The 24,803-nt window shown below is 37.9% G+C and overlaps 1 protein-coding gene across 5 annotated transcripts in view; it reads right to left on the bottom strand.

Moving 5' to 3' along the window:
* Positions 1-24,803, bottom strand: part of FOXJ3 (forkhead box J3) — a 154,369-nt gene that overhangs the window by 91,188 nt on the left and 38,378 nt on the right. For 4 of the 5 annotated variants that reach the window (XM_009251624.4, XM_009251635.4, XM_009251630.4 and 1 more), the window contains exon 3: positions 6,098-6,422. In XM_009251624.4, coding sequence (XP_009249899.1) covers positions 6,098-6,422 — 325 coding nt within the window. Of the gene's footprint in view, positions 1-6,097; positions 6,535-24,803 lie in introns of all 5 variants that reach the window. The other variant, XM_009251627.3, reaches the window with a different exon arrangement.

Here is a 24,803-nt window from a genome sequence, read left to right as displayed (position 1 = left end):
GAGCCTGAAAATTTAATTCCTTTTCCTCTAGTTCAGAATACAAAATCATTCAATTATGGAATATCCAAAGAGGTATTTTTAATATGTAATCTCCCTTCAAGGCCCTGACACAAAATGAAAGGGAGTTTACTAAAATTCTGTTTGAGTCCTTTTAAGCAACAGGGGCAACATAATGTCCTCTGTGTTGCATAAGTTGACTCTGCATTTCTGGAAAGGTGGCGACAGTCACTTTAAGATCTTTCTCCAAACCTCTCTTCAACCAGCACACGCTAACTTCACAAGTTCTAAGTGACCTCCCATTTTCCCACAACTCATCTCCTCCATACCTGAAGAAGAGTTAGCAGCAGACTGCTGAAGTGTTCTAAACAAATCTAAGGAGAGTGAATGGGAAGTAAAATAGAAAAAGGCCTGTGCAAAGGAGAAGATAAACTAGGTTCCATCTGTCTCCACTCAAAGTGCTCAAAATATTTCTATGTTTATAAAAATAAAATTAAAAGTGATCATGCCATGTGCTAGGCACCAAATACTTAAAAACTGGGTAAAGGAAACTTTAATAGCAATCTCTGGAAATATTAAAAGTCTGCCTAAAGCAGTAGATAGGACCAGATCATCTCTCTCAGGATCTTCTAGTTCTAAGAGCAACATCATCCTTCTCTACCCATTAGTTCTCTATTTCTATTTCTTCCCATTGAAACTGTATCACTACATCTAAAACAGTTTCAGACCCATGACTTGGGCTGGCTATTGGCAAGAAGTATCAACAGAATGGATTTGGCATTCTCAGGTAGATGTCATCAAAAATGAAGCCAGACAAGTTAATGAGGAAAACAATATTCGAACTTTATATGCTATTCTTTAAATTTGGACCAAGCTCTTCAGTTTGGCATTCATATATTCATAGGATCTCCATATTCTGACTCTATCACACTCTCTACTGCAAACCACTATAACCAAGTGCTTCTTAACACTTGAACTTTGAAAAACACCTCCACAAATCTTAACTCTTCTTCAAAACACAGCTCAAGTCCCACTTCCCTCAATGGCTATCTTATGATTCCCCACTTCCTTGTACTCTAGTGGCATTTACTCTCTGTACCACTCAATTTAGATTATCAGACTCCCCATAAACTCATTAACTGTACCCTTCATTTAACACTTTTTACTAGGTCACATACACAATGGATATTTTTATAGTTTACACACAGTAGGTGTGGCCAATTAGTCAACTATTTATAGCACAGCACTCTGGATTCCTCTATTACAGAGGTTTTTATACAGCATAATTACTTGTTTATATGTATTCTTCTCATCTAATAAAGATTGTAAGCTCCCTTAGGCCCTGTGCTACGCTTCATAGTACTGCAAAAGCCTAGCATACTGCTTCACAAGAGCAGATAATAAATAAATCCTTTTCACATTATCGAATGAAAGACAAAATCAGCTGAGGACCAGACGTGGTGGCTCACACCTGTAATACCAGCACTTTGGGAGGCCAAGGTAGACGGATCACTTGAAGTCAGGAGTTCGGAACCAGCCTGGCCAACATGGTGAAACCCCATCTCTACTAAAAATACAAAAAAATAGCTGGGCATAGTGGCATGCGCCTGTAGTCCCTGCTACTCGGGAGGCTGAGGCATGAGAATCACTTGAACTCGGGAGGTAGAGCTTGCAGTGAGCCGAGATCACACCACTGCACTCCAGCCTGGGCAACAGAGCGAGACTCCAACTCAAAAAAAAAAAAAAAAAAAAAAAAGCAGAAAAGAGGAGGATATCATGTAGACCAGAGATTCCAAATTAGTACTCCCTAGGCTGAACCCAGACACAAGACTTATGTCCGGCCTGCAGAGATTCATGAAAATCAGAATTAGTTGACAACAGTTAAAAATTTGAAAATTACACACAAAATCCAGATTTCTCTTTTCTTGGGGAGCGGGGTAAACTGGAAGATCTGCCATGTGCCCTAAAAAGCAGTAACTGACTAGAACATAGTTGCTCCTTTTACATTAAACACACTCTTTAGTCTGGCACCTTTTTTGCTTTCCCCATTTACGTCACCTATCTGGCATCTGCAGGCACTTAGGTTTACAATCAATGATACGGACCCATGAATTCTTATTGGGCTTTCTAAGCCACATACTCAAATTTTAGCCATTTCTACTCCCTAGCCACCACGTGTTTTCATTGCCACACAGGTTTATCAAAATTTTCTAGCCTTTTCTCAGGCTAAATCTTGACAAAAAAAGTCTACAGTACCCAGGGGTAAAGCCAGAAAGCACAGCTTAAATAGAGCCACTACTACTTGCTTAGAATGATGCATTGATTCATGTTTCATTCAAGTTTTATTAGGTATATCCTCCACTGAAACATTTTGTTAGGGTAGACTCCTATTCAAAATATACTGTTAACAATCACTTCTCATACTGAGTCAGCCAGTTGAGGGGAGTTTATCCTGGAAAATTAAATTTAATAAGTATTTAATATAGTTTTTGCAGAATTATGCATCTTGTGTAATGGTTAAGAACATGAGCATTGAAAAAAATCTCTACATCTACCAAGTCTGGTACCAAATCCTGACTCTATCATTCTCTAGCTGAGAAACTCTACACAGTTACTTAACTTCTCTAATCCTTAGTTTTTTTACCTTTAAAATTTGGAAAATAATAGTACCTACTTCATAAGGCTATTGTGTGGCCTAAAGAGACAATGATGGCACTTAGTATAGTGCCTGGCAGACAGAAAATAATAAAAGCAGCTATCATTTGAGTTATCTGAGTACAGAAACAAAAACTAATGAAACAAGATTTCTGAACAAAAAAACTAAGTTTATAATACTGTTATTAATAAAGCATATGGTAACACAAGAGACTGATTCTATAGGGAGATGAGAAATAATACATGAGCTGAAATAATAGGGCAATATCAACTAAAAAAAAAAGGGGGGGGGGGCGCAGCAAAAGAGACAAGGTCCAAGGAGAAATAAGAGAAAAACAAAAGCAAGAAGGAAATAGATGTGCTTACTTACAGGGACAGCTAGTAGGCTGGAATGGCGAGAAGTATATGAAAGGAAGGTACAAAAAATAAAGCTAAAAAGGTAGATTGGGACCAAGATTCATGCTTTCATTCAAACTGCACTTATTGAAGCTTACTAAATGGAAGCACTGTGTGCTAAGGTATGGAAGAGAAAGAGATACAAAAACTTCAATGAGGCACAATCTCTTCCCTTACAAGGGAATCATGCACAGCACATCCTTGGTGCACAGTAAATCAGCAAATGTCTCTAATAAACCCAGTCAAATGAAAAAGGCAAAAGTGTTGAAGTAGGAAGGCCTAAGAGAAACTAAAGAGTAACTACCATCTAATGATAGACCTAAAGCCCCATAACTCCCTTCCTCTACATGTATACACACACCCCACACAGCACACGACTTGTTAATTCCTATGTAAGAATATGAATATAACATGTGCAGAGACGAAAGAAAGCGGTGGCCCACATCTATAACCCCGGCACTTTGGGAAGCAGAGGCAGACAGATCACTTGAGGCCAAGACCAGTCCAGGCAACATAGCAAGACCCTAAAAATTGGCCAGGTGGGCATAGCAGCACGCACCCGTTGTCCCAGCTACTCAGTAGGACCACTTGAGCCCAGGAGTTTGAGGCTGCAGTGAGCTAGGATCATACTACTGAACTCCAGCCAGGCTGACAGAGAAAACAAGACTTTGTCTAAAAACAAAATAAAACTTAAAATAAAAATTTAAAAAAAGAAAGTTGAATTATTTGTTGTATAACATAAATTAACTAGTACCTCAAAAGTCTCCTTAAAGAAATGGTTGATTCCAGGGGCAAGGAAGATACAACATAGCCCTGGAACATCTCAAGGTGCCAAAAAGAAAGTGCTAAGCAAACAGAAGTATGGGGCCAGCCTGTAAGAGCTCCCAGTGGCCAAAGTTGCACAATTTGAATGACAACAATAGCACAAAGAATAAACATCTATGAGTGCATACTATTATAAATAAATGACTGAATGAATAAAAGGGACTAACGGAACAACTCATCTTTTCAGAAGAATATCAATTAATAAATGTCAAAGGAATTAAGGAAAAGAGACAATCACCATTTAAAAACACTAATAATTGGCCAGGCACGGTGGCTCACACCTGTAATCCCAGCACTTTGGGAGGCTGAGGCAGGTGGATCACCTGATGTCAGGAGTTCGAGATCAGCCTGGCCAACATGGTGAAACCCTGTCTCTACTAAAAATATAAAAATTAGCTAGACACAGTGGTGGGCACCTGTAATCCCAGCTACTCGAGAGGCTGAGGCAGGAGAATTGCGTGAACCCAGGAGATGGAGGTTACAGTGAGCCGACACGGTGCCCCTGCACTCCAGCCTGGACGACAAAGCAAGACTCTGCCTTAAAAAAAAGGGGGGAGAGGAGGGGAGAGGAGAGGGGAGAGAGTAATAATTGCTACAGTTATAACCTACCAATGAATGCTAAAATTAATGGATAAAAGTTTAAGAAATAAAGTACAGTAAGTCTTCATTTAGCACTGCTAATGGGGTTCTTGGAAACTGCAACATTAAGTCAAACAAAAGTATAGCACGTCTTCAAATAACATCATTTTGTTATAATGCTGATGAGGAAAAAAATTGGTCTCATTTTATGTTGTTTTGCTTAAAGTCAGTTTCCAAGAACCTATCAAAGTTGAGGACTTACTGTATTTGCATATGCTCAAAGCATCCCCCCAAAACATATTATTTACAAAGTGATAAACAGTAAACTTTATAATGAAGAAATCTGGCAGACATCCCCTTAACCAAAGAATCATAGTTAACATTCCCATTAAGACATATTTACATTATCTATCCTCTGATACGTTATGCACAAAAGGCCATATCTGTATTATTCTTCCCAAAAATGTATTACCTCATTCTAATTACAAGAAAACATCTAATCATGAGCAATATATATTGCCCAGGCTGGTCTCAAACTCTTGTCCTAAAGCAATCCTCTTGCCTTCATCTCTCAACGTGCTGAGATTACAGGCGTGAGCCACCATGCTCAGTCAATTTCTTAGTTTTGATAATTGTACCATGGTTATGTAAGATGTTAGTTAACATTAGAAGAAGCTGATGAAGTATACATGGGAATCTTCTGTATTGCTTTTGCAACTCTTGCAATAATCTAAAATTCTTTCAAGATAAATATTTTTTAAAAAGTCTTGGCCAGGCACAGTGTCTCACACCTGTAATCCCAAAACTTTGGCAGGCCAAAGCAGGAGGATCACTTGAAGCCAGGAGTTCGAGACCAGCATGGGCAACAGGGCAAGGCCCCATCTCTACAGGAAATTTAAAAATTAGCTGGCCATGGTGGCGTGCTCAGGCACTCGAGCTTGGGTAACAGAGCAAGACCTTGTCTCTAATTAAAATAAAAAAAAATCTTGGCCAGGCACGGTGGCTCACACCTGTAATCCCAGCACTTTGGGAGGCCGAGGCAGGTGGATCACAAGGTCAAGAGATCAAGACCACCCTGGCTAACACGGTGAAATCCCATCTCTATTAAAAATACAAAAAATTTGCTGGGCGTGGTGGTGGGCATCTGTAGTCCCAGCTACTTAGGAGGCTGAGGCAGGAGAATGGCGTGAACCCGGAAGGCGAAGCTTGCAGTGAGCCAAGATCGCGCCACTGCACTCCAGCCTGGGCATCAGAGCAAGACTCCGTCTCAAAAAAAAAAAAAAAAAAAAAAAAATCTTGACTGATAAAGACAGTTAGTACTAGTTGCAATACTATGTTGTTTTTCACTTTAGGCTCACTGTCAACTCACCTGAACTGCAGGTATGGTTTCCAGTGAACGCTACATTATCCCTGCTCTTACTTTATGCTACATCAGTCCTATAACATAATCAAGCTTCAATACACTAATAATCTACCAAAAATAAAGTTATTCACCTAAGCTAAAAACTTTTTGACATCCTAAAAATCACTAGAGATCAAAATTTCATATTCAATTACATGAGCATTCACAAAGCTTTATTTTTAGTGGAAATCAACATTATCATTGCTTACTTCATAAAAGTAATAATTTAAATAAAATCCTTACCTTCCAACCACTGCCAGCCTCTCTATAATATGGGAAGTTATCACAAATCCACTGATAAATTTCACTTAAAGTCATTTTCTTTTTGGGTGAACTATTAATTGCAAATGTAATGAGGCTGGCATAACTGTATGGAGGTTTCCCATCTTTGTGCTGTTGGACTTCTTCCTGGTCCAGAGTTGTATTTGGGTCAAGGAGTGCATTCTTCTTAGAAATTCCTGTTCCATGTGCATTTTGTGTAGCATCAGATTTTTGGATGGCTGCTCTCATGGTGAGCTGTGGTAACCAGTCCATAGATGTTAGGCTGCTCTCCAGTTCAGATGTCATCCTGAAGGTAAATAGACTCCTTAGTCAATATCAAGGAAAGAACCCCTGCTTCTCAAAATATCCAATATTCACAAATCTAGGAGTTCCAAAGTGAGGAAAAGCCTGAGTTAGATCTGGAGGAAAAAGATTGAGTATGTTAATGAGCAAACCAAATATTTAAGGGATCAACATTTCCAATCTTTTTTTATTTTTTCCTCACCAAAACATAACAAACTTGGTTTTAAAACTGTTTAAAATACAGAACAAATATAGACAAACAAAGTGGTTCCGATGCCAATCTTTCTAAAAATCGCTGCCTGTTTCTTTAAGAGGGCAACAGGATCTTGGTAAGAAAAACCCAGCTGCAGCCCAACTCTTTTACTCACCACCACCACCACAAGCCGTTAAAAGCTTAAAATGTACCTCTGGCATTTCTGTTACACAAATTTTAGGAGAGTCATAAAAACAAATTACCAAAAAGTACGGTGGAGGCAAGAGGTCAGAGAAGTAACTGAGAAACTGGCACAGGAATCTGCATGAAGGAAAGAAGGTAGAGTTTATGCAGGTAGGAGGTAGGAAGAGTAAAGCAGGGTATACAAGAATAGCAAGGAGACAAGCTAGCTGGGGGAGTTGACCGGAAAAAGGAATGCAAAGTCAAGGACACTGATGAGTGAGAGAAAAATAAAATAGGCAGTACCAGGGAGTTACTTTTTTTAAAAAACAAGTCAAGGAACAGGTTTACAAAAACTAACTGAAATTGTGGGAGTACAGAATATAAGGCATTAAATCACATAAATGGTCAGCAAGAAAAGAAGCATTAAAAACTAAAAGACAGGTTTGGGCAAACGTCCAGTGATTTGAATTCTGTAGTGTATTTCTCTCCAAAGCTGAAAAATTCAGACCATTACCACACAAAGAAAGAAAACTAAATCTGCCAGGTTAACACATATCCTCGAAAAAGGAGAAAGCTGCTCTAAGAATTGAAGATAAGAAATAGAAACAAGGCTTGACACTTCACATTGGAATTGCTAACTTTCAGCAGAGGATATAAGCCCTTCTATTCTGGGATCAAAGAAGCAGGAATAATGACTGACAATAAAGTAGAGAAGAATGAAAAGACTTCTAAGTGATATCAAAATAAAGGAAAAAAGGACAACAAGATAAAAAAAAAAAAACTTAAAGGTTTCTTTTGACTTAAAGTCAAAAGAAAACATTTGTAGCTATGAAAATCCCATATAGCCCCTTCATTCCAAACGGCTCCTAACAAAAAGCAGCCTTGAATATTACGTATAGGATCTGAACAACTTGGAGGCAACAGAGAATAATAAAGAACAGGGAGTTTGGGGTAAGGAAGACCCAGAGTCTAAGTACTGATTCTAACAGTTATAAGCTGTAGAACTGTGAAGATGTTAATTACCTCTACCTCCCAGTTTTCTCATCTGTAAAATGCAACAATAGTACTTATGGTCAAAATATTACTTTGAAAATTAAATGTGTTAAAACATGCACAAAAGAAATACTCAGTAAGTGTTGGTTAATAATATTAGTCTAGGAGTATCTTGGGAGGGCACTATAAAGTAAACCACATTTAGCAAAAGCCATTATAAATCAGAAGACAACCACGAGGATTCTACCTGCACTGCCAGTAAATTGAGTCCTCTTGATTTTCAGGTATGTTGATCCATAATTTTACCTTACTCATTTTCTCAAATTCCCTCCATCTCTATTGTACACATTCCTCTGAACCTGAACTTTAAATTCATCTATATAGCATCTTCAGAGATCTTCAAAAAAAAAAAAAAAAACAAAAAACAAACTTACTATCCTACTCTACAATCTCAACCAGAAATGCCTGTTCCCAGCAAGAAGTTATAGGGACTTGTAGAATAAGAAGATAGGATAATTTAGAGATCACACAATGTCAAAACAGTAGAGAAAGTACCCTAGAGATCAGAGATTAATCCCTTCAGTAATGAAAAACTGCAGTTAAAGCTCATCCAATTTCACACAGGTAGTTAGCAGTAGCACGAAAACCAGAGCCCAGATCTCCTGATACCCAATCTGGTAGTTTTGCTAAACATACCTCATCTGTAAAATGAAAAAATTTAAATAGTTCCCACCTCACTGATGTAAAGTATTCAGAACAGTGCCAGGCAAGTCATAAGTATTCAACAAATGTTAACTACTCGTATCGGTAATAAGAGTAGTTGCTTATATTATTATTCACATTTCATTCAATAAAGATTGGCTATTTTATACCATGCTGTCATCCAATTTACCTCAATCAAGTCTCCATGGAGTAGAGCTTTATTTTGTTCAAATTCTCAAAGCAGCCAGTTACATGCATTTTCATACAAAAGCATATTACAAATTGGAATATAATTGTTATTGCAGGTGCTCCCTACTGAGAACCATCTTTGCCTTCTGCTCCCTTCCACCAGTGCCAGTAATGAGACTTTATAAGAATCTCAGTAATACAGGTATTTACTATGTGTTATATATTTAACAAGGATGCATAAATTATACATGTGTAAAGAGCTATGTTACAGTAAAAAATAAAATAAAATAAAAATACACACATAGGAAGTGTGGTAAAATTCCTGTCCTCCAGGAACTTATAATCCAATAAAGAAGTTCAGACACAACAAAGAACTGAATAAAAGTACACGGCTGAGCTCTGGGTGCTATGAAGGTTCAGGAAAAGGAATAAACAACATGGATTAAAGCCTTGAGGGTAAAGAAGGAAGAACTTAGCTAAGTCTTCAGCTAAGATTGACTTAGCTAAGTCTTCAGCTAAGTTAAGATTGACTTAGCTAAGTCTTCAGCTAAGTTAAGATTGACTTAGCTGAAGAACTTCAGCTAAGTGAAGATTTAAATAGACTGGAAAGAAAAAGGACCCTAGTCTTCAAAGCCATCATGTGTAAAAATTATTCCACTGTGCTTATATTCATCAGTTCCGCAAGAGCAAATTTTAAGTACACTATAAAAACATCTCAAATTTAAACTCTAAAAAAGTGGGGCTTCTGTTCTGTTTGCAGTTTCTTAAATTTTATATACAGCATTCTTGGTAGTGAAGCAAAAAGTGCCCCCATTGTTGGTACTTAGGCTGGTGGCTACTGTGGTTCTCCATCAAGCGTGGAGAGCACAAAAGATGACCATTAGGTTTGGCCAGATCACCAATAACTTTAGACACAAACTTATTAGGCCAGGTGCAGTGGCTCACGCCTGTAATCCCCACACTTTGGGAGGCTGAGGTGGGCAGATCACCTGAGGTCTGGAGTTTGAGACCAGTCTGACCAACATGGTGAAACCCCATCTCTACTAAAAATACAAAAATTAGCTGGATGTGGTGGCACATCCCTGTAATCCCAGCTACTTGGGAGGCTGAGGCAGGAGAATCACTTGAACCTAGGAGCTGAAGGTTGCAGTGAGCCGAGGTTGCACCACTGCAATCCAGCTTGGGCAACAGAGCGAGACTCTGTCTCAAAAAAGGAAAAAAAAAAAAAAGAAAGAAAGAAACAAACTTATTAGTGGAATGATGATGACAGAAGTCCACTTGTATACGAGAACAGATGGTGGTAAATTTAAAAACAGCACGGGAGGCTGGGAGGAATCTGGTTATGGAAATCTGGTTAAGAAATGTCAGGCCCTCATTACCTCACCTCATTCCAAAAGCTTCCTAGCTGGCTTCCTGGACTCTGATGTCTCAACCACTCCTCCCTACTAATCATATCCAGTCCATGCATGGACTCCAAGAGAAACCTATCAACACTGCTTTCATGTCATTATGCCTAAACACTTTCAATGGCTCCCTAACTCCTACTATACTAAATCTAAATTCCTCATTTTCAACTACTTTAGCTTTTACTAATCTTTCATTAATCCTTCTCTAAATTCCTAGAGCAATTACAACCTCAGTTTGGCAACTGACATGTTGTTTCACATGCATAGTTGAATCACATGCTTAAGCTTTCTACCCTCACCTCCTCTCCCCCGACCACTGAGGACAGTGACCATACATTAGTACTTCTGATGCTATCTAATACCGTGTCAGGTACAAGTTATCTGAAAAATAACATAGTAACTGGATAAGGAATAAGGGCCTTCTTTTCTGGAATGTCCTTTCCTTCTCTGTCTGCCTGGCTGGCTTCTACTTCAAGACCAAACATCTCCCACTACAGAAAGCCTGGTCAATTCCCTCTTTCCATCCTCCATCTCCTAAGCTAAAGGAGCTATTATTCCTAAAGCAGAGTATAAATACTCCTATCACAGAATTTATATGTAACTGTGATTATCTTTATCTACCTCTCTCCCACGAGATTCTGATCTCCTTAAAAGAAGAAACTTTCATGATCGAAATAGTAACTGTCCAATGAAGGTATGCGTGTGCTCCTCCCCAAACAAGTGAGACTGTAACAAGTTCAAAAGTTAAAATAAAGAGGTGAGAGTACTAAGTAGCAGAAGGTAAGGGTACTCATAGGTTTGAAGTCTTTGATAAGACAGAAAAAAGTATGACTCAGAGCACAGACTAACAGGCAGCTTTACACAGGAAAAGAAACCATTCTACCAGAATAACAAAGAAAAATGAGAATATAGAAGTAAGATGAAAAGCATATACTGTTACCTGTGGGAGAAAGCAAGGCAGAGAGAAGAATTTGTCTGCAGTTCTTAAATCTATGATGGTAACTATTACTTAAAAGAAGTTCCATACAGAATTTTTTTCTTCATAAAATTAAAGGATAAGGAGCATCAGGTTCAGGCTATAACAACTCAAAACTGAGTCATAACACGGCGGTTTTAATCTCACTTTATGAAACAGGGACACTCATATGATCCCATGCATGCTTTTTAGCTACTTTAGTACACTGCGTGGCCTACCTCTGCAACTTTCCTAATTCCCAAAGTGTAGCAAAGGCTTACTCAGAAAGTTTTTCAAGTTTCAACCGTATCAAAAAGGGGGGCAAATGGGTACAGATATTGTTGGCTCCCTAAATGGAGGTAAGAGTAAGACACAAAAGAAAATAAAGAGTAAGAACAATGAGGGTAACAATGTTGTGACCCAAATATTACTGAATCCTCCCACTTCATTCCCGGCACGTGGCATTTCATCTTAAGACCTGCGGCACATAAAAAAACTGAGCAACTTAGAACTCAGGAGAAATTCTGGTTATTACCACAGGACTGATTCTTGAATTATTCCGATCTCATGCATCTCTTTGGGTCAATATGTGCTATCACTCCTATTACAGTGTTTCAACACCCAAAGCAACCAGAAGCAGGGACTACGGCAGAGACTCCTATTGCCACTTAATATCTGTTCTTACCTTTTACCTTAGGAATAAATCTCAATTTTATTCAGGATGGTATTGCACCTTTTGCCCTGCCTGCCCTCTGGAATGTGGACAGAATTAACTATTGCTCCAGCAGTCATCTTGGATTGTAAGATGATCCTGAACATGGAGGCCAGACACTGAGCATATGGAAACAGAGAAAAAGTCTGGGTCCCTGATTTTTTTTGTGAAGTAGATTGTAAAGCTGCCATCCCAGCCGCAGAATGCCTACCCTACAGACTTTTAATGTATGTAACTACTATAAAAGAGTCTCTATTAGCAGATGAATGTAGTTCCTAACATAGAGAATTTAGGACATGGCAGTGTGGTGATACAAGTAACATAACCTAAAATAGCACACTCTCTTAAAGATGAATTAGTGAGTTAATAAATTCCGATACTGACGGTTGGAAAGCTGATTACAAAGAATTTGGTTGACCTGTTATCTGGGGAATTTGAAAAGCAAGCCATATGCCAACTGAGGCTAGTGCAAAAACAGAAATGCAGGAAAAATTTAGAATGTTGACATGTGTTGGCTCTTTCTCGCCATTTAAAGTGAAGTCCTAAAAGAGAAATAAACTTTTATTAGAGTTACAAGAAGAAACAGAGAAAGTACAGATTTGCTAAGATAGGTACTGCCTGCCCTTTTCCTGCAATTTCAGCTAAGAGTCCTATAATCTGAAGTCTTGCAAGGCTGAAAAAACCAAGTGCTTCTGAAGTCCAAACTGAGGTAGGTGAGTGTAGCTACAAAACTACAGCATTAGCAGTAGAGAAGACTGATACCTTACCACACAAAGGTAATGTTAAGGTGTTGTCTTTCCACCCAGACTATTGTTTCAAAGGCCTCACGAAAGCCACCTTTTCCTTAGGAGCTTAAAGAGGTCAAATAACTTGGATGAAGGAAAATATCTTCTTTATTTCCACTAACTTGTGACCGAAATTTAGCATTTCCTTTAACTATGACAGTAGACAACAAATCACAGTAACATTAATAGTATCTGTAACTCTGCCACCAATAAAAATCACAAATATAACCAATGAGAAATGTTGCAGAAATCTAAAATTTTTATTTAAACTCATCAACTACTTCAAAACTGACTTTCTTAGATTTGTCACTAGATCTTTTGTTCAATGTGTTATTTTAAAAATATATATTACTATGTCACAAAGTTAATATTTTGAAAACTGTATTTTGATATAATTAACTGGTTTTATTTTTAATCTTTTGTATTTTATGATTTTTTTCCTTCTATTTTTATTATAAGTTCAGGGGTACATTTGCAGGATGTGCAGGTTTGTTACATAAGTAAACGTGTGCCATGGTGGTTTGCTGCACAGATCAAACCATCATCTATGTATTAAGCCTGGCATCCATTAGCTATTCCTCATGATACCCTCCCTCCCCCTACCCCACCCCTGTATTTTATGAATTTTGAAACATTATTCTGAGAAAGATGCATAAGCTTCACCAGACTGTTAAAGATGTTCCATGGCACCAAAACAAGATATCCCTGAGGTAAGTAAAGTACAAATGGCAGTCTTCACACTAAAAAAAAAAAAAGTGTCTGGGCAGGTCCTTTGGCTCTAATTACTTGAAGGAGCAAAAAGTCTAGAAATTAAATTTTTTAAGGTAACTATATGGGAGGGTGAGAGGTGAAAGAGTCTAAACTGCAAAAGTCTCTTAAGTTTCTAAAATACTCCCCAAGGCTTATCAACGAAGAGAGCTGTAAAAACTGTGCATTTCCCAGAAAGGGCATCTTTATCAATACCAATCTAAGATGTGGCCATTGAGGATACTGGACAAGGTAAGATTCCTTGAAAGACCATAAAAGACAATGAAAATCTTCCCAAAGAGCAGATTAAAAGGACTTATTACTCTGCCAGGGAGTCTCTGCCCCTCCTATCCAGCAGGATTTTATGATCAATATGGACTAGTGACTACTGAGTTTCCCATTATCCTCTTTTCTGAATAACACCTTTTATTGTTGTTTTACTATTCCTTCTCCACCACGGTATTCTGGATATGTAGAGTGCATATAATTCATCTTTGGTTTATATAGGTTTTCAAACCACAAGAAGTCATCCTTGGCTCTGATGAAAGCGACTGTATCCAGAGATCTTATATTTTCCGATATAGTAAATGGTAGAATCTCTGGGTTGTCTCCCTTGAGGAATGGGTAAATGAGTACTAGATATAGGAAGAAAAGTTTATGTGGATGCTTGGGTACACAAAGGAGTCAACTATGGAAGAAATCTAAAAAGAAATAAAATAATTTACTAAAGACTGACTTTATATTTTGTTATCATGTAATATAAAATAAATTTTTTTAGGTTTGTAAATGAAGAAATAACTTAGGCTATTTCCAAAGGAAAACAGCTGGTGTTACTTTTTTCTAAATTAGTTATAACAACCCAAATCAAAGTTTCTATTCTTAGTATAATTTCAGCAAAATAAAAGAGTAAATGTCCACATATATGGGAAAAGACATGGCTTTGTGATTAAGAATAGAGGCTCTGGAGCAAGACTGCCTGGATTGGAATCCAAGTTCTTCCCTTCAGCTATGTGGTCCCGAACAAGTAAATTAACCTCCTTATGCCTCTGTTTCATCTGTAAAATGAGGATAAAATAATACCCACCCCAAAGGATTGTTGTAAGATTAAATGAGTTAATACATATAAAGCACTGAGAACACTTTCCAACACATAGTAACTGCTCATATTGTTATCAAGTTAATATTAATATGAAATTCATACTCTTCAGGGTTTCCTAAATTTTTTTTCTTTTTTGAGACGGAGTTTCACTCTTGTCGCCCAGGCTGGAGTGCAATGGCACGTCTCAGCTCACTGCAACCTCCACCTCCCGTGTTCAAGCGATTCTCTTGCCTCAGCCTCCTGAGTAGCTGGGATTACAGGTGTGTGCCACCACGCCCAGTTAAATTTTCTATTTCTAGTAGAGACGGGGCTTCACCATGTTGACCAGGCTGGTCTCGAACTCCTGACCTCAGGTGATCCGCCTGCTTCAGCCTCCCAAAGTGCTGGGATTACAGGCGTGAGCCACCACACCCAGCCAAGTCCTGGTATTAATTATTTTGGAGACCAACAATACTTCTTAAAATCTCCAAGGGAAAAAAATTCACAATATTTTTTAATCTGTTCTAGGGTATACAATGCATTGTGGTTAAAAGAAAAAGTTGGCTGGGACGCGGTGGCTCACACCTGTAATCCCAACACTTTGGGAGGCCAAAGCGGGCAGATCACGAGGTCAGGAGTTGGAGACCAGCCTGGCCAACATGGTGAAACCCCATTTCTACTAAAAAAAATACAAAAATTAGCTGGGCATGGTGGCATGCATCTGTAATCCCAGCTACTTGGGAGGCTGAGACAGGAGAATCGCATGAACCCAGGAGGCGGAGGCTGCAGTGAGCCAAGATCCCACTACTGCCCTCCAGCCTGGGTGACAGAGTGAGACTCCATCTTGGGGAAAAAAAAAAAAAAAAAAAAAAAAGTTTTAACAAGCTGATCTAAATTACCCTTGCTACAAAGAAGTAAATTTCTATAAATTCTATCTTGGAAAATGAGAACTGGTCAGGGTTCTCTTCATAATGACTGTAACATATTCTACAACAGTAACACTCTTTGGGTTCCTTCTTCTCTAAGTTAAAAGTCCAGAACTTCTCCAACTCTTCTCACAAGATCTGTTTTAAGAATCACAATATGTTTATTGCTCTTCTCTAGTCTCTCCAAATCATTCCACAATTATTTAATCTTAGATTCATAAAACTGTGTTCTGAATTTATACAATCTAAAGCCTTCTTTAGAATTCCATTTAGGGCCAGGCATGGTGGTTCACACCTGTAATCCCAGCACTTTGGGAGGAAGAGACGGGCGGATCACTTGAGCCCAGGAGTTCAAGATCAGCATGGGCAACATGGCGAAACCCCGTCTTTACAAAAAATACAAAAAAAATTAGTCAAGTGTGGTGGTGTGTCCCTGTAGTCCCAGCTACCCAGAAGGCTAAGGTGGGAGGATCACCTGAGCCCAGGGAAGTCAAGACTGCAGTGAATTGTGATCACACCACTGCACTCCACCCTGGGCAATAGAATGAGACCCTGTCACAAAAAAATAAAATAAAAATAGAACTCCACTTAGAATACAAACCTAAAGATCATATATATTGTCAAAGATATTTTATGCTATAATTCTCACCTTCAAAATATTTCACTTTACAATTCAGGGAGGAAAAAATAAAGATTGTTGAACATTAACCAAATGTTTATTCTGTCATCAAGTAAATACTGTATTTTGCATTTAAATCTCACCTTATTAAAATGTCTATGTCTCTGAGTAGTTGTAAAGACTGATGAACACAACCAGTCTTTCGCATAAGAACATTCAACATCATCTTTGCAGCCGTAATTTAAAAACTCAGCATCTGCTCCAGAATGTTTCTTATATCCAGTTTAGAACACACACACACATCCTTCAAGTAACATATGTCCACTAATTTTGTTTCATTAAAGTGGTTATCCTGACCTCTGTTTGCAATCATACTACTTCAGCTCACCAACCAACATTTACTGGATATTCTATCATCAGTTTGTTTCTCCACAACTTCTGCCTCCATGGCATTATACAAGTAAGTATGGCATCAATGCTGGCAGAGGGCTAACACAGTGGAAAGTGATCCTGTCTTGTCTTTTAGTGTTAAGTATGATGTACAGAAAATGCTAAAGAAACAGTTTAAGCTGCTATATGTGGTGTTTATGGATCAGCAGTTCTCAAAGTGTGGTCCAGAGACCCTTCAGGCAGTCTGAAGAGTCAAAACTATTTTCATAAAATATTATTTGCCTTTTTCACTCTGATCCTCTTATAAAGTGTATAGTAGAGCTTTTCAGATGCTATGTGGTGGGTGATATCACAACAGATTTAATGCAGAGAGAGAGAAGAGAATCCAGCTGTCTTCTATTAAGTCAGATATTTAAAAGATCTGCAAAAATGTAATGTAATGCCAATGTTCTCACTAAATTTTGTTTTGGAACATAAGTTACTTTTCATAAAACTTGTTATCTATGTTGGCAAAGGGTTTTTTAAAGATCCACAATGTAGAACTGAATTCAATTATATTTGTTATATGCTGTACACTACGGAGACTTTTCTTATTTTTTATGTGAATATCTTAAATTTTTCTTAATTTTAATTTGTAATACAATAAATATTGACAGATATAACCCACATAAACAAAAGCTCTTTAAACACTAATTTTTTAAGGGACAAAAAATAAGCAACACTGATCTTCAGTCTTTTGGTCTCTTATTTAGACATGTGTCTTAATATAGTATATACAATATTTATATATGAATATATGTTTCTTAATATATATATTTATGTGTGTGTTTCTTATATATAACAGAAAGAGTAAGGACTTTGAAGTTACTGTGATACCTAGGCTTAAATTCTTACTCTCCCACTTACTAATTATGTATCCGTAAAGAAGTCAAATAAACCTCTAAGCCTCAAAGAAGTGCTCTGAGGAATAAATGACAAGATACATGTGGAATATTTAGCACACAGTGAATGCTTGGCACATAGTAGGCATTCAATAAATGAAAAATATTATAATCAATTTTGTTAGAAACACTTTTAAAAAAGACATGCTTATTTTCCCTTTGTCAAAAGTCTCCATAGTGTACAACATATAAAAATACAATTCAATTCAGTCCTATGCTGTGGATTTAAAAAGACAAAAATCTTCCCTGCTCATGCCCATGTCAGGCTTTGCATGAAGTGCACAGCACCTGAAGAGGCCAAAAAATAATCTCTGAATTACCTGTAAGTCTTCTCTGATAAGCAATCTGACACAAGCTATTTAACAATATAAAATGTCTGAAATAATAAATATTACAGACCTTCCATACTGCTCATTATGATTACTTGAGTTGGAGTTATTTTCAGAGGATCATAAATACATTCTATCTACCTTTAGATTTCTTGTTATAATTTCAAGTGCACTAAGTTTCAAAGAAAAATTAGACTGAGTCTTTTACACAAAACCATTTTAATTTTTATTAAAAAATGGACAAAAAAATAAAAAGGGGTAAGTAGAGAAAGCTGGGTAAAGAAAATACATTCAACTAGAATTAAAATGTTAGAAGATAGTAAATAAGTACGTTCCCTTGAGCACATGGTAGAAGATGAGTAGTTCCGTCAAAAAAAGGCTATGATATTTTAAGGAAAAAGTTCCTATGCTGGAGAAGAAAAAGATAGTTAAAGTCTATGTTAAAATTCACTCAACTCTGAACTTTAAAACAACAGTCATCAAAGAAGAGAAAAATTAGAGGACTACGCCAGTCAATTCATTGGAGGAATTCATATTCATTGAAGGAGTTCAAAAAAATAAGTAGGAATAAGTTAAGCTAGAATCCCTTAAGGTTATGGATCTCACCATGAGTCAGCTGACCGTTACCTACTACTAGTTAATATCTAAACAAACAGACCTTCTGTTGTAACAGTGCATCAGTCATTATCTACTTACATAAAACATCAACACTGATTATCATTAAAATTCCATGCATGGTATGAAAAGGAGTGAAAAAGTGTGAAGATAACTGACTTACATGAAAATCCCAGCACTATTTGGGATATTCACTAATAATCCCCGTGTAAAGATGCTGCAGCTTAAACTTACCAAGACTCTAAGAATCTCTCTGCCTAAAGTCTTTCTTATTCTATCTTCTTTATTCTATTATACTGGCTCCTTTTAAAAGACCCTACATTTTTTGTTTCTATTTTTTCTTTCTTGCCATCACTTTAAAACATCTGAACTTTGCTGTCTTTATCACAGACTTTATCTTTTTCTTCTTATCAAGTACAGCAACTTCTTCCTTAAAACATCACAATCTTTACTTGATGGAACTATTCATCCCCTCCCATGTGCTCAAAGAAGCCACAGTTATTTACTATCTTTTAAATTTTTATTTGGTAATTTGTAAATATGAATACCCTAATTTTCAACCCTCCACTAAGCAGATATGGGATATCAGGCTCTTTTCTCAATTTCAAAAGCATAAAGGACTTAGACTGTCAGATTTCAAGGTTTACTGTAAAATTCCAATGACCAAGTTTTGGAGAAAGGACAGACATAGATCAACAGAAGAGAGTCCAAGAAAAGACCCATACAGTCACTTGATTTTTGATAAAGGCATCAGACAAGTCAGTGGGGAAAGGAAAGACTTTTTAAAAAATTATGTTGAAACAACTGTCTGCATGGGAGAAAAATTAACAAAGACCCTTACATCACATCATACATAAAAATCTGAAAAATTAACAACAAACCTAGATGTAAAAGCTAAATCTATAAAACTTGCAGAAGAAATCATAAGAGAAAATCTGGTTAGGCAAATATTTCTTAGATATGACACCAAAAATAATCGCAATTCATAAAACAACTGATAAACTGGACTTTATCAAAATTTAAAACTTTTGTTCTTCAAAGACAGTGTTAGGAGAATGAAAAGGCAAGCCACAGACTGGCAGAAACCATTTGCAAAGCATATATCTTAAAAAGGACTTGTGTAGGGCTTAACCCTACAAATTACAGGGCTCACATCTGTAATCCCAGCATCTAGGGGGCCAAGGCAGGAGGATCACTTGAGGCCAGGAGTGTAAGACCAGCCTGGGCAACATCGCAAGAACTCATCTCTAAAGAAAAAAAAAATTTTTTTGTTTTTGTTTAATCAAGGCAGGAAGACCGCTGGAGTCCAGGAGTTCGAGGCTGCAATGAGCTATGATCATGCCACTGTACTCCAGCCTGGGCAACAAAGCAAGATCCACCTCACCGTGGGTGGAGGGGATGAACCAACAGGACTTGTATCCAGAAAATATAAAGAACTCTCAAAACTCAATGAGATGAGAAAACCCATTTTTTTAAAGGGCAAAAGACTTGAACAGGTGCTTCAACAAATAAAATATAGCAAAGATTCAGAGGAGCCGAGGGCAGGAGCCGGATGGGGCCAGGAGGACGGGAGCGGGCTCAGGATCCCAACGCTCGTGGGAGGAAAGGCAGGAGTGGGAGCCAGGGGATGGGACCCTGAGGAGGGGGGTGCAAGGCCAGAGGACGGGACCCTGAGGAGGGGGGTGCAAGGCCAGGGGACAGAACCCTAAAGAGGGGCTGCAAACAAAAAAGATTCATAAGAAAAGATGCTCAACATCATTAGTTATTAGGCAAATGCAAATTAAAACTACACTGAGATATCACTACACACCTACCAAAAAGGCTAATTGAAAGACTGACCATACTAAATGTTCACAAGCATATGGAGCAAATGGAACTCTTACACACTGCTGGTGGGAGTTTAAAAAGGCACAACTGCTTTAAGGACAACGGCTTGGCAGTTTCTTAAACATACACCTACAATATGGCAGTCATTTCACCCCCAGGTATTTAGCCAAAAACTGAAAACAATCCAAATATCCATCAACAGGTGAATGAATAAACAAACTGTTGTGAATATACCCAATGGAATAAAAAGGAATGAACTGCTGATGCATGCAGCAACACAGATAAATCTCAAAATAATGAAACAAAACCCAGATAAAAATAAGAATATATATTGTATGATACCATTTATGTTAAAATCTAGAAAATGCAAATATATAATAAGGAACAGAAAAGCAGATCAGTAGATACCTTGCAGACAGAGGGACAGCAGGGAAGAACTTCACAGAAGCACTTTTGGCAACTGTTGGGAATGACGGGTATGTTCACCACACTGATGTGGTGATGATTTATGTGTGTATGTATTTGTCAGACTTATAAAATTGTACTATGTCAATTACATCTCAGTAAAGCTGTTTTTAAAAAACAAATATTTGTGGGCTCGGCATGGTGGCTCACGCCTGTAATCCCAGCACTTTGGGAGGCTACGGTGGGCAGATTGCTTGAGCTCAGGATGTTGAGAACAGCCTGGGCAACATGGTGAAATCCATTTCTACAAATAAATACAAAAATTAGCCAGGTGTGGTGGATGGGCACCTGTAGTCCCAGCTACTCGGGAGGCTGAGACAAGACGATTGCTTGAGCCTGGAAGGTGGAGGCTGCAGTGAACCAAGATCACACCACTGTACCCCAGCCTGGGTGACACAGTGAGACTCTACCTCCAAAAATAAAATAAAAAACAAGTATTTGTGATTTGGAGTAAGTAAAGATTTCTCAACTTGGACATAAAAAGAGACAAATATTTGTGATTAGGAATAAGTAAATATTTCTCGGCTTGACCAATGTAAGAAAAAATTGGTAAGTCAGATGTTACCAAAATTTAAAACTTTCTTGCTCAAACAAAAAAAAAAACTTGTATCCAGAGTATTTAGAGAACTCATATAACTCAATAATTAGAAGACAAACTACCCAGTTTCAAAATGTACAAAAAATTTAAACAAGGACACACAAACCCCAATAAACACAAGAAAGATGCTCAACATCACTAGTTATCAGGTAAATGCAAACTAAAACAACAAGATACTATTCCAAACCCACTAAAATGTCCAAAAAAATCTGAAAAGCAATAATAATAATCCTCCTTCCTGAATTTATTTTAAGCATACTAGGTTCTTGATATCGATAGCAAAAAAAAAAAAATTGTGCTGTGAGGTAAAGCATGAATGAGTTATCTCCATTTCATATGGCTTCCAATCCAGTCTCACGAGCTTCTCTTGGTTTTCTATTTCTTGAATTATATATAGACCTATCTTGCACTATACTAAGAAGCACTATCTTTTTCTCAGCCTCTGTTTACTCAGATAGTCTCGTCTTTCCATAACTCCATGCTTTGTGCTTTTCAACATAGCTGATATATCATTTTGCAAGCTCCAAATATATGTGAGGGACTGGGAAGGTGTTAATAAAACTGTGAAGAAATGGATCCCTATACTAAAAGCCCCATTCAGATCCCTAACCTTCAAAAGAGACCCAGCCAAGCACTTATCCATCAGGTTCTCAAGTAAGCACTAGTAGGGGGTGGAATAATCTTTTTGTTTTCCTTTTCTTTTGTTGCTTTTATGGACTCTTGAACACTAGTAAGGATGTAAGTATCCAATATATATTTGTCAGATCGAATAGAATTGAGGCAGGAGTCCAATTCCAATTCTAAGGATACTCTGGATGTTCTAATATAAAGCTGGGAATCAAGTCTCCCATTCAATACCCAATGACCATAAGGAATCCTAAAATTATCCTCTCTTGAAATCCGTTCTCAACCATAAGTGGATACATGCTGCTTTTTCTCAAACGCTTTCTGTAGTGTTTTGCCTAGCTCATACCATTGCCCTTTCTCAGAGGTGCCTCCATCCCCAGGGCTCTGAATGTTGTACTATACCTTGTCTGTACCAGTAATACAGGAACAAATTAAAGGATCTGAACCAAGGGTGCTACTTGATTCAAGCTGTTTACCTAAATTTTCTCCCCCAGGATTTAGAATTAGAAGTGAAACAGTTTAGGCTGCTCTCCTGAATAAAGAAGCCATGAACTTGAGGCTGGGCACGGTGGCTCATGTCCGTAATACCAGTACTTTGGGAAGCCGAGGAGGGCAGATCACCTGAGATCAGGAGTTTGAGACCAGCCTGGCCAACATGGTGAAACCCCATCTCTACTAAAAATAAAAAATAAAAAAATTATCTGGGTGTGGTGGCAGGCACCTGTAATCCCAGTTACTTGGGAGGCTGAGGCAGGAGAACTGCTTGAACCCGGGAGGCGGAGGCTGCAGTGAGCAGAGATCACGCCATTGCACTCCAGCCTGGGCAACAAGAGCGAACCTCAGTTTCAAAAAAAAAAAGAAGAAGAAGCAGCAGCTATGAACTTGAGGGATAGAATGGCTATGTGTAAGAAAAATCAAAGAAAGTTGCCTGTAGAAATGAAATAAATTAGATTCAGAGAAACTCAACGCAGAAGAATAAGTACAATGCCTAGGTTTCTAACAGCATTTCATCAATTCCTAGTTCCATTTCAAGAGAATAAACTATCCTTGTATTCTGTAAAACACAACCATGTTTTCTAAATTCATTCCATAAATTCTTTTTCTTTTTTGCTTGATGTATCCAGAGTTTGTTTTCTTGCAACCAAGCGAAGCTTTTTTTAAACTTTAGATTCAGGGGGTAAACATACATGTTTGTTACATGGGTATATTGCATATTGGTGGAGATTGGGCTTCTAGTGTACCCACAATCCAAATAGTGAACATTATACCCAACATGTAATTTTTCAACCCTCATCCTCCTCCCACCCTCCCCCCGGTGGAGTCTTCAGTGTCTATTATTTCCATCTTTATGTACATGCATACCCATTATGTAGCTTCCACTTACAAGTGAGAAGATGCGGTATTTGATTTTGTTTCTGAGTTATTTCACTTAGGATAATAAACTCCAACTCCATGTTGCTGAAAAGTACATGATTTCATTCTTTTTTATGCTGCATAGTATTCCATGGTATCTGTATAGTACACTTCTTTATTCAGTCAACTGCTGATGGACAGTTAGGCTGCTTCCATGACTTTGCTATTATGAATAGTGTTGAACATGACTACAAGTGTCCTTTTTTTTTTTTTTTTTTTGTGAGACAGAGTCGCACTCTGTCCCCCAGGCTGGAATGCAGTGGCGCAATCTTGGCTCACTGCAACCTCTGCCTCGCAGGTTCAAGCAATTCTCCTGCCTCTGCCTCTCAATTAGCTGGGATTACAGGTGTGCACCACCTTGTCTGAGTGATTTTTCTATTTTTAGTAGAGACAAGGTTTCACGATGTTAGCCAGGCTGGTCTTGAACTCCTGACCTCAGGTGATCCGCTGCCTTGGCCTCCCAAAGTGCTGGGATTACAGGCATGACCCACCACACCTGGCCAGGTGTCTTTTTTATATAGTGATTTGTTTTATTTTGGGCAGATAACCCCAGTAGTGTGTTTGCTGGATCAAAAGGTAGGTCTATTTTTAGTTCTTTGAGAAATCTCCATAGTTTTCCACAGAGGTTGAACATTCCCGTCAGCAGTGTACAAGCATTGCCTTTTCTCCACAACCACACCAACATCTGTTACTCTTTGGCTTTTTAACAGCAATTCTGACTGGTGTAAGATGGTATCGCATTGTGATTTTAATTTGCATTTCTCTGATGATTAGTAATGTTGAGCATTTTTTTCACGTGTTTGTTGGCACTTGTATTTCTTCAAGAAATGTCTCATGTCCTCTGCCTAGTTTTTAAAAGAAGCTGTTTTTTCCTCGTTGAGTTATTAGAGTTCCGTGTAGATTCTGGATGTTCATCCTTTCTGAAAGTAATCATTTGCAAATATTTTCTCCCATTCTATAGGCTGTTTAATCTGTTGAGTATTTCTTTTGCTGTGAAGAAGCTTTAGTTTAATTAAGTCTCATTTGTCTATTTTGTCTTCATCATAAATTCTTTGCCTAGGCCAACATCCAAGAGTTCTTCCTAAGTTTTCTTCTAGGACTTTTATAGTTTAAGGTCTTATGTTCAAGTCTTTAATCCATCCATCCTGAGTTAATTTTCATACATGGTGAGACACAAGGGTCCAGTTTCATTCTTTTGCATATGGCTAGCCAATATCCCAGCACCATCTATTGAATAGGGTGTTAATGTCCTTTCTCCACTGTTTATTTTCATCAACTTTGTCAAAGATCAGTTGGTTGTAGGTATGTGGCTTTATTTCTAGGCTCTCTATTCTGTTCCACTGATCTCTATGCATATTTTTGTACCACTATCATGCCGCTTTAGTTACTATAGCCTTGTAGTATAATTTGAAGTCAGGCAATCTGATGCCTCTGAATTTGTTCCTTTTGCTTAGGATCGCTTTGGCTGAGTGCTTTTTTGATTCCATATGAACTCCAGCGCTGTTTTTCTAATTCTGTGAAAACTGATGTTGGTAATTTGAAAAGAACTTCATTGAATCTGTAGATTGCTTTGAATAGTATGGTCACTTTCGTGATATTGATTCTTCCAATCCATCAGCACAAGATGTTTTGCCATTTGTTTCTGTCATCTGCAATTTCTTCCATTGGTGTTTTATAGTTCTCCTCGTAAAG

This window comes from Pongo abelii, chromosome 1 (genome assembly GCF_028885655.2).
Source record: "Pongo abelii isolate AG06213 chromosome 1, NHGRI_mPonAbe1-v2.0_pri, whole genome shotgun sequence".
Classification (NCBI taxonomy): Eukaryota; Metazoa; Chordata; class Mammalia; order Primates; family Hominidae; genus Pongo; species Pongo abelii.
This window is presented reverse-complemented; position numbering and strand designations above follow the sequence as displayed.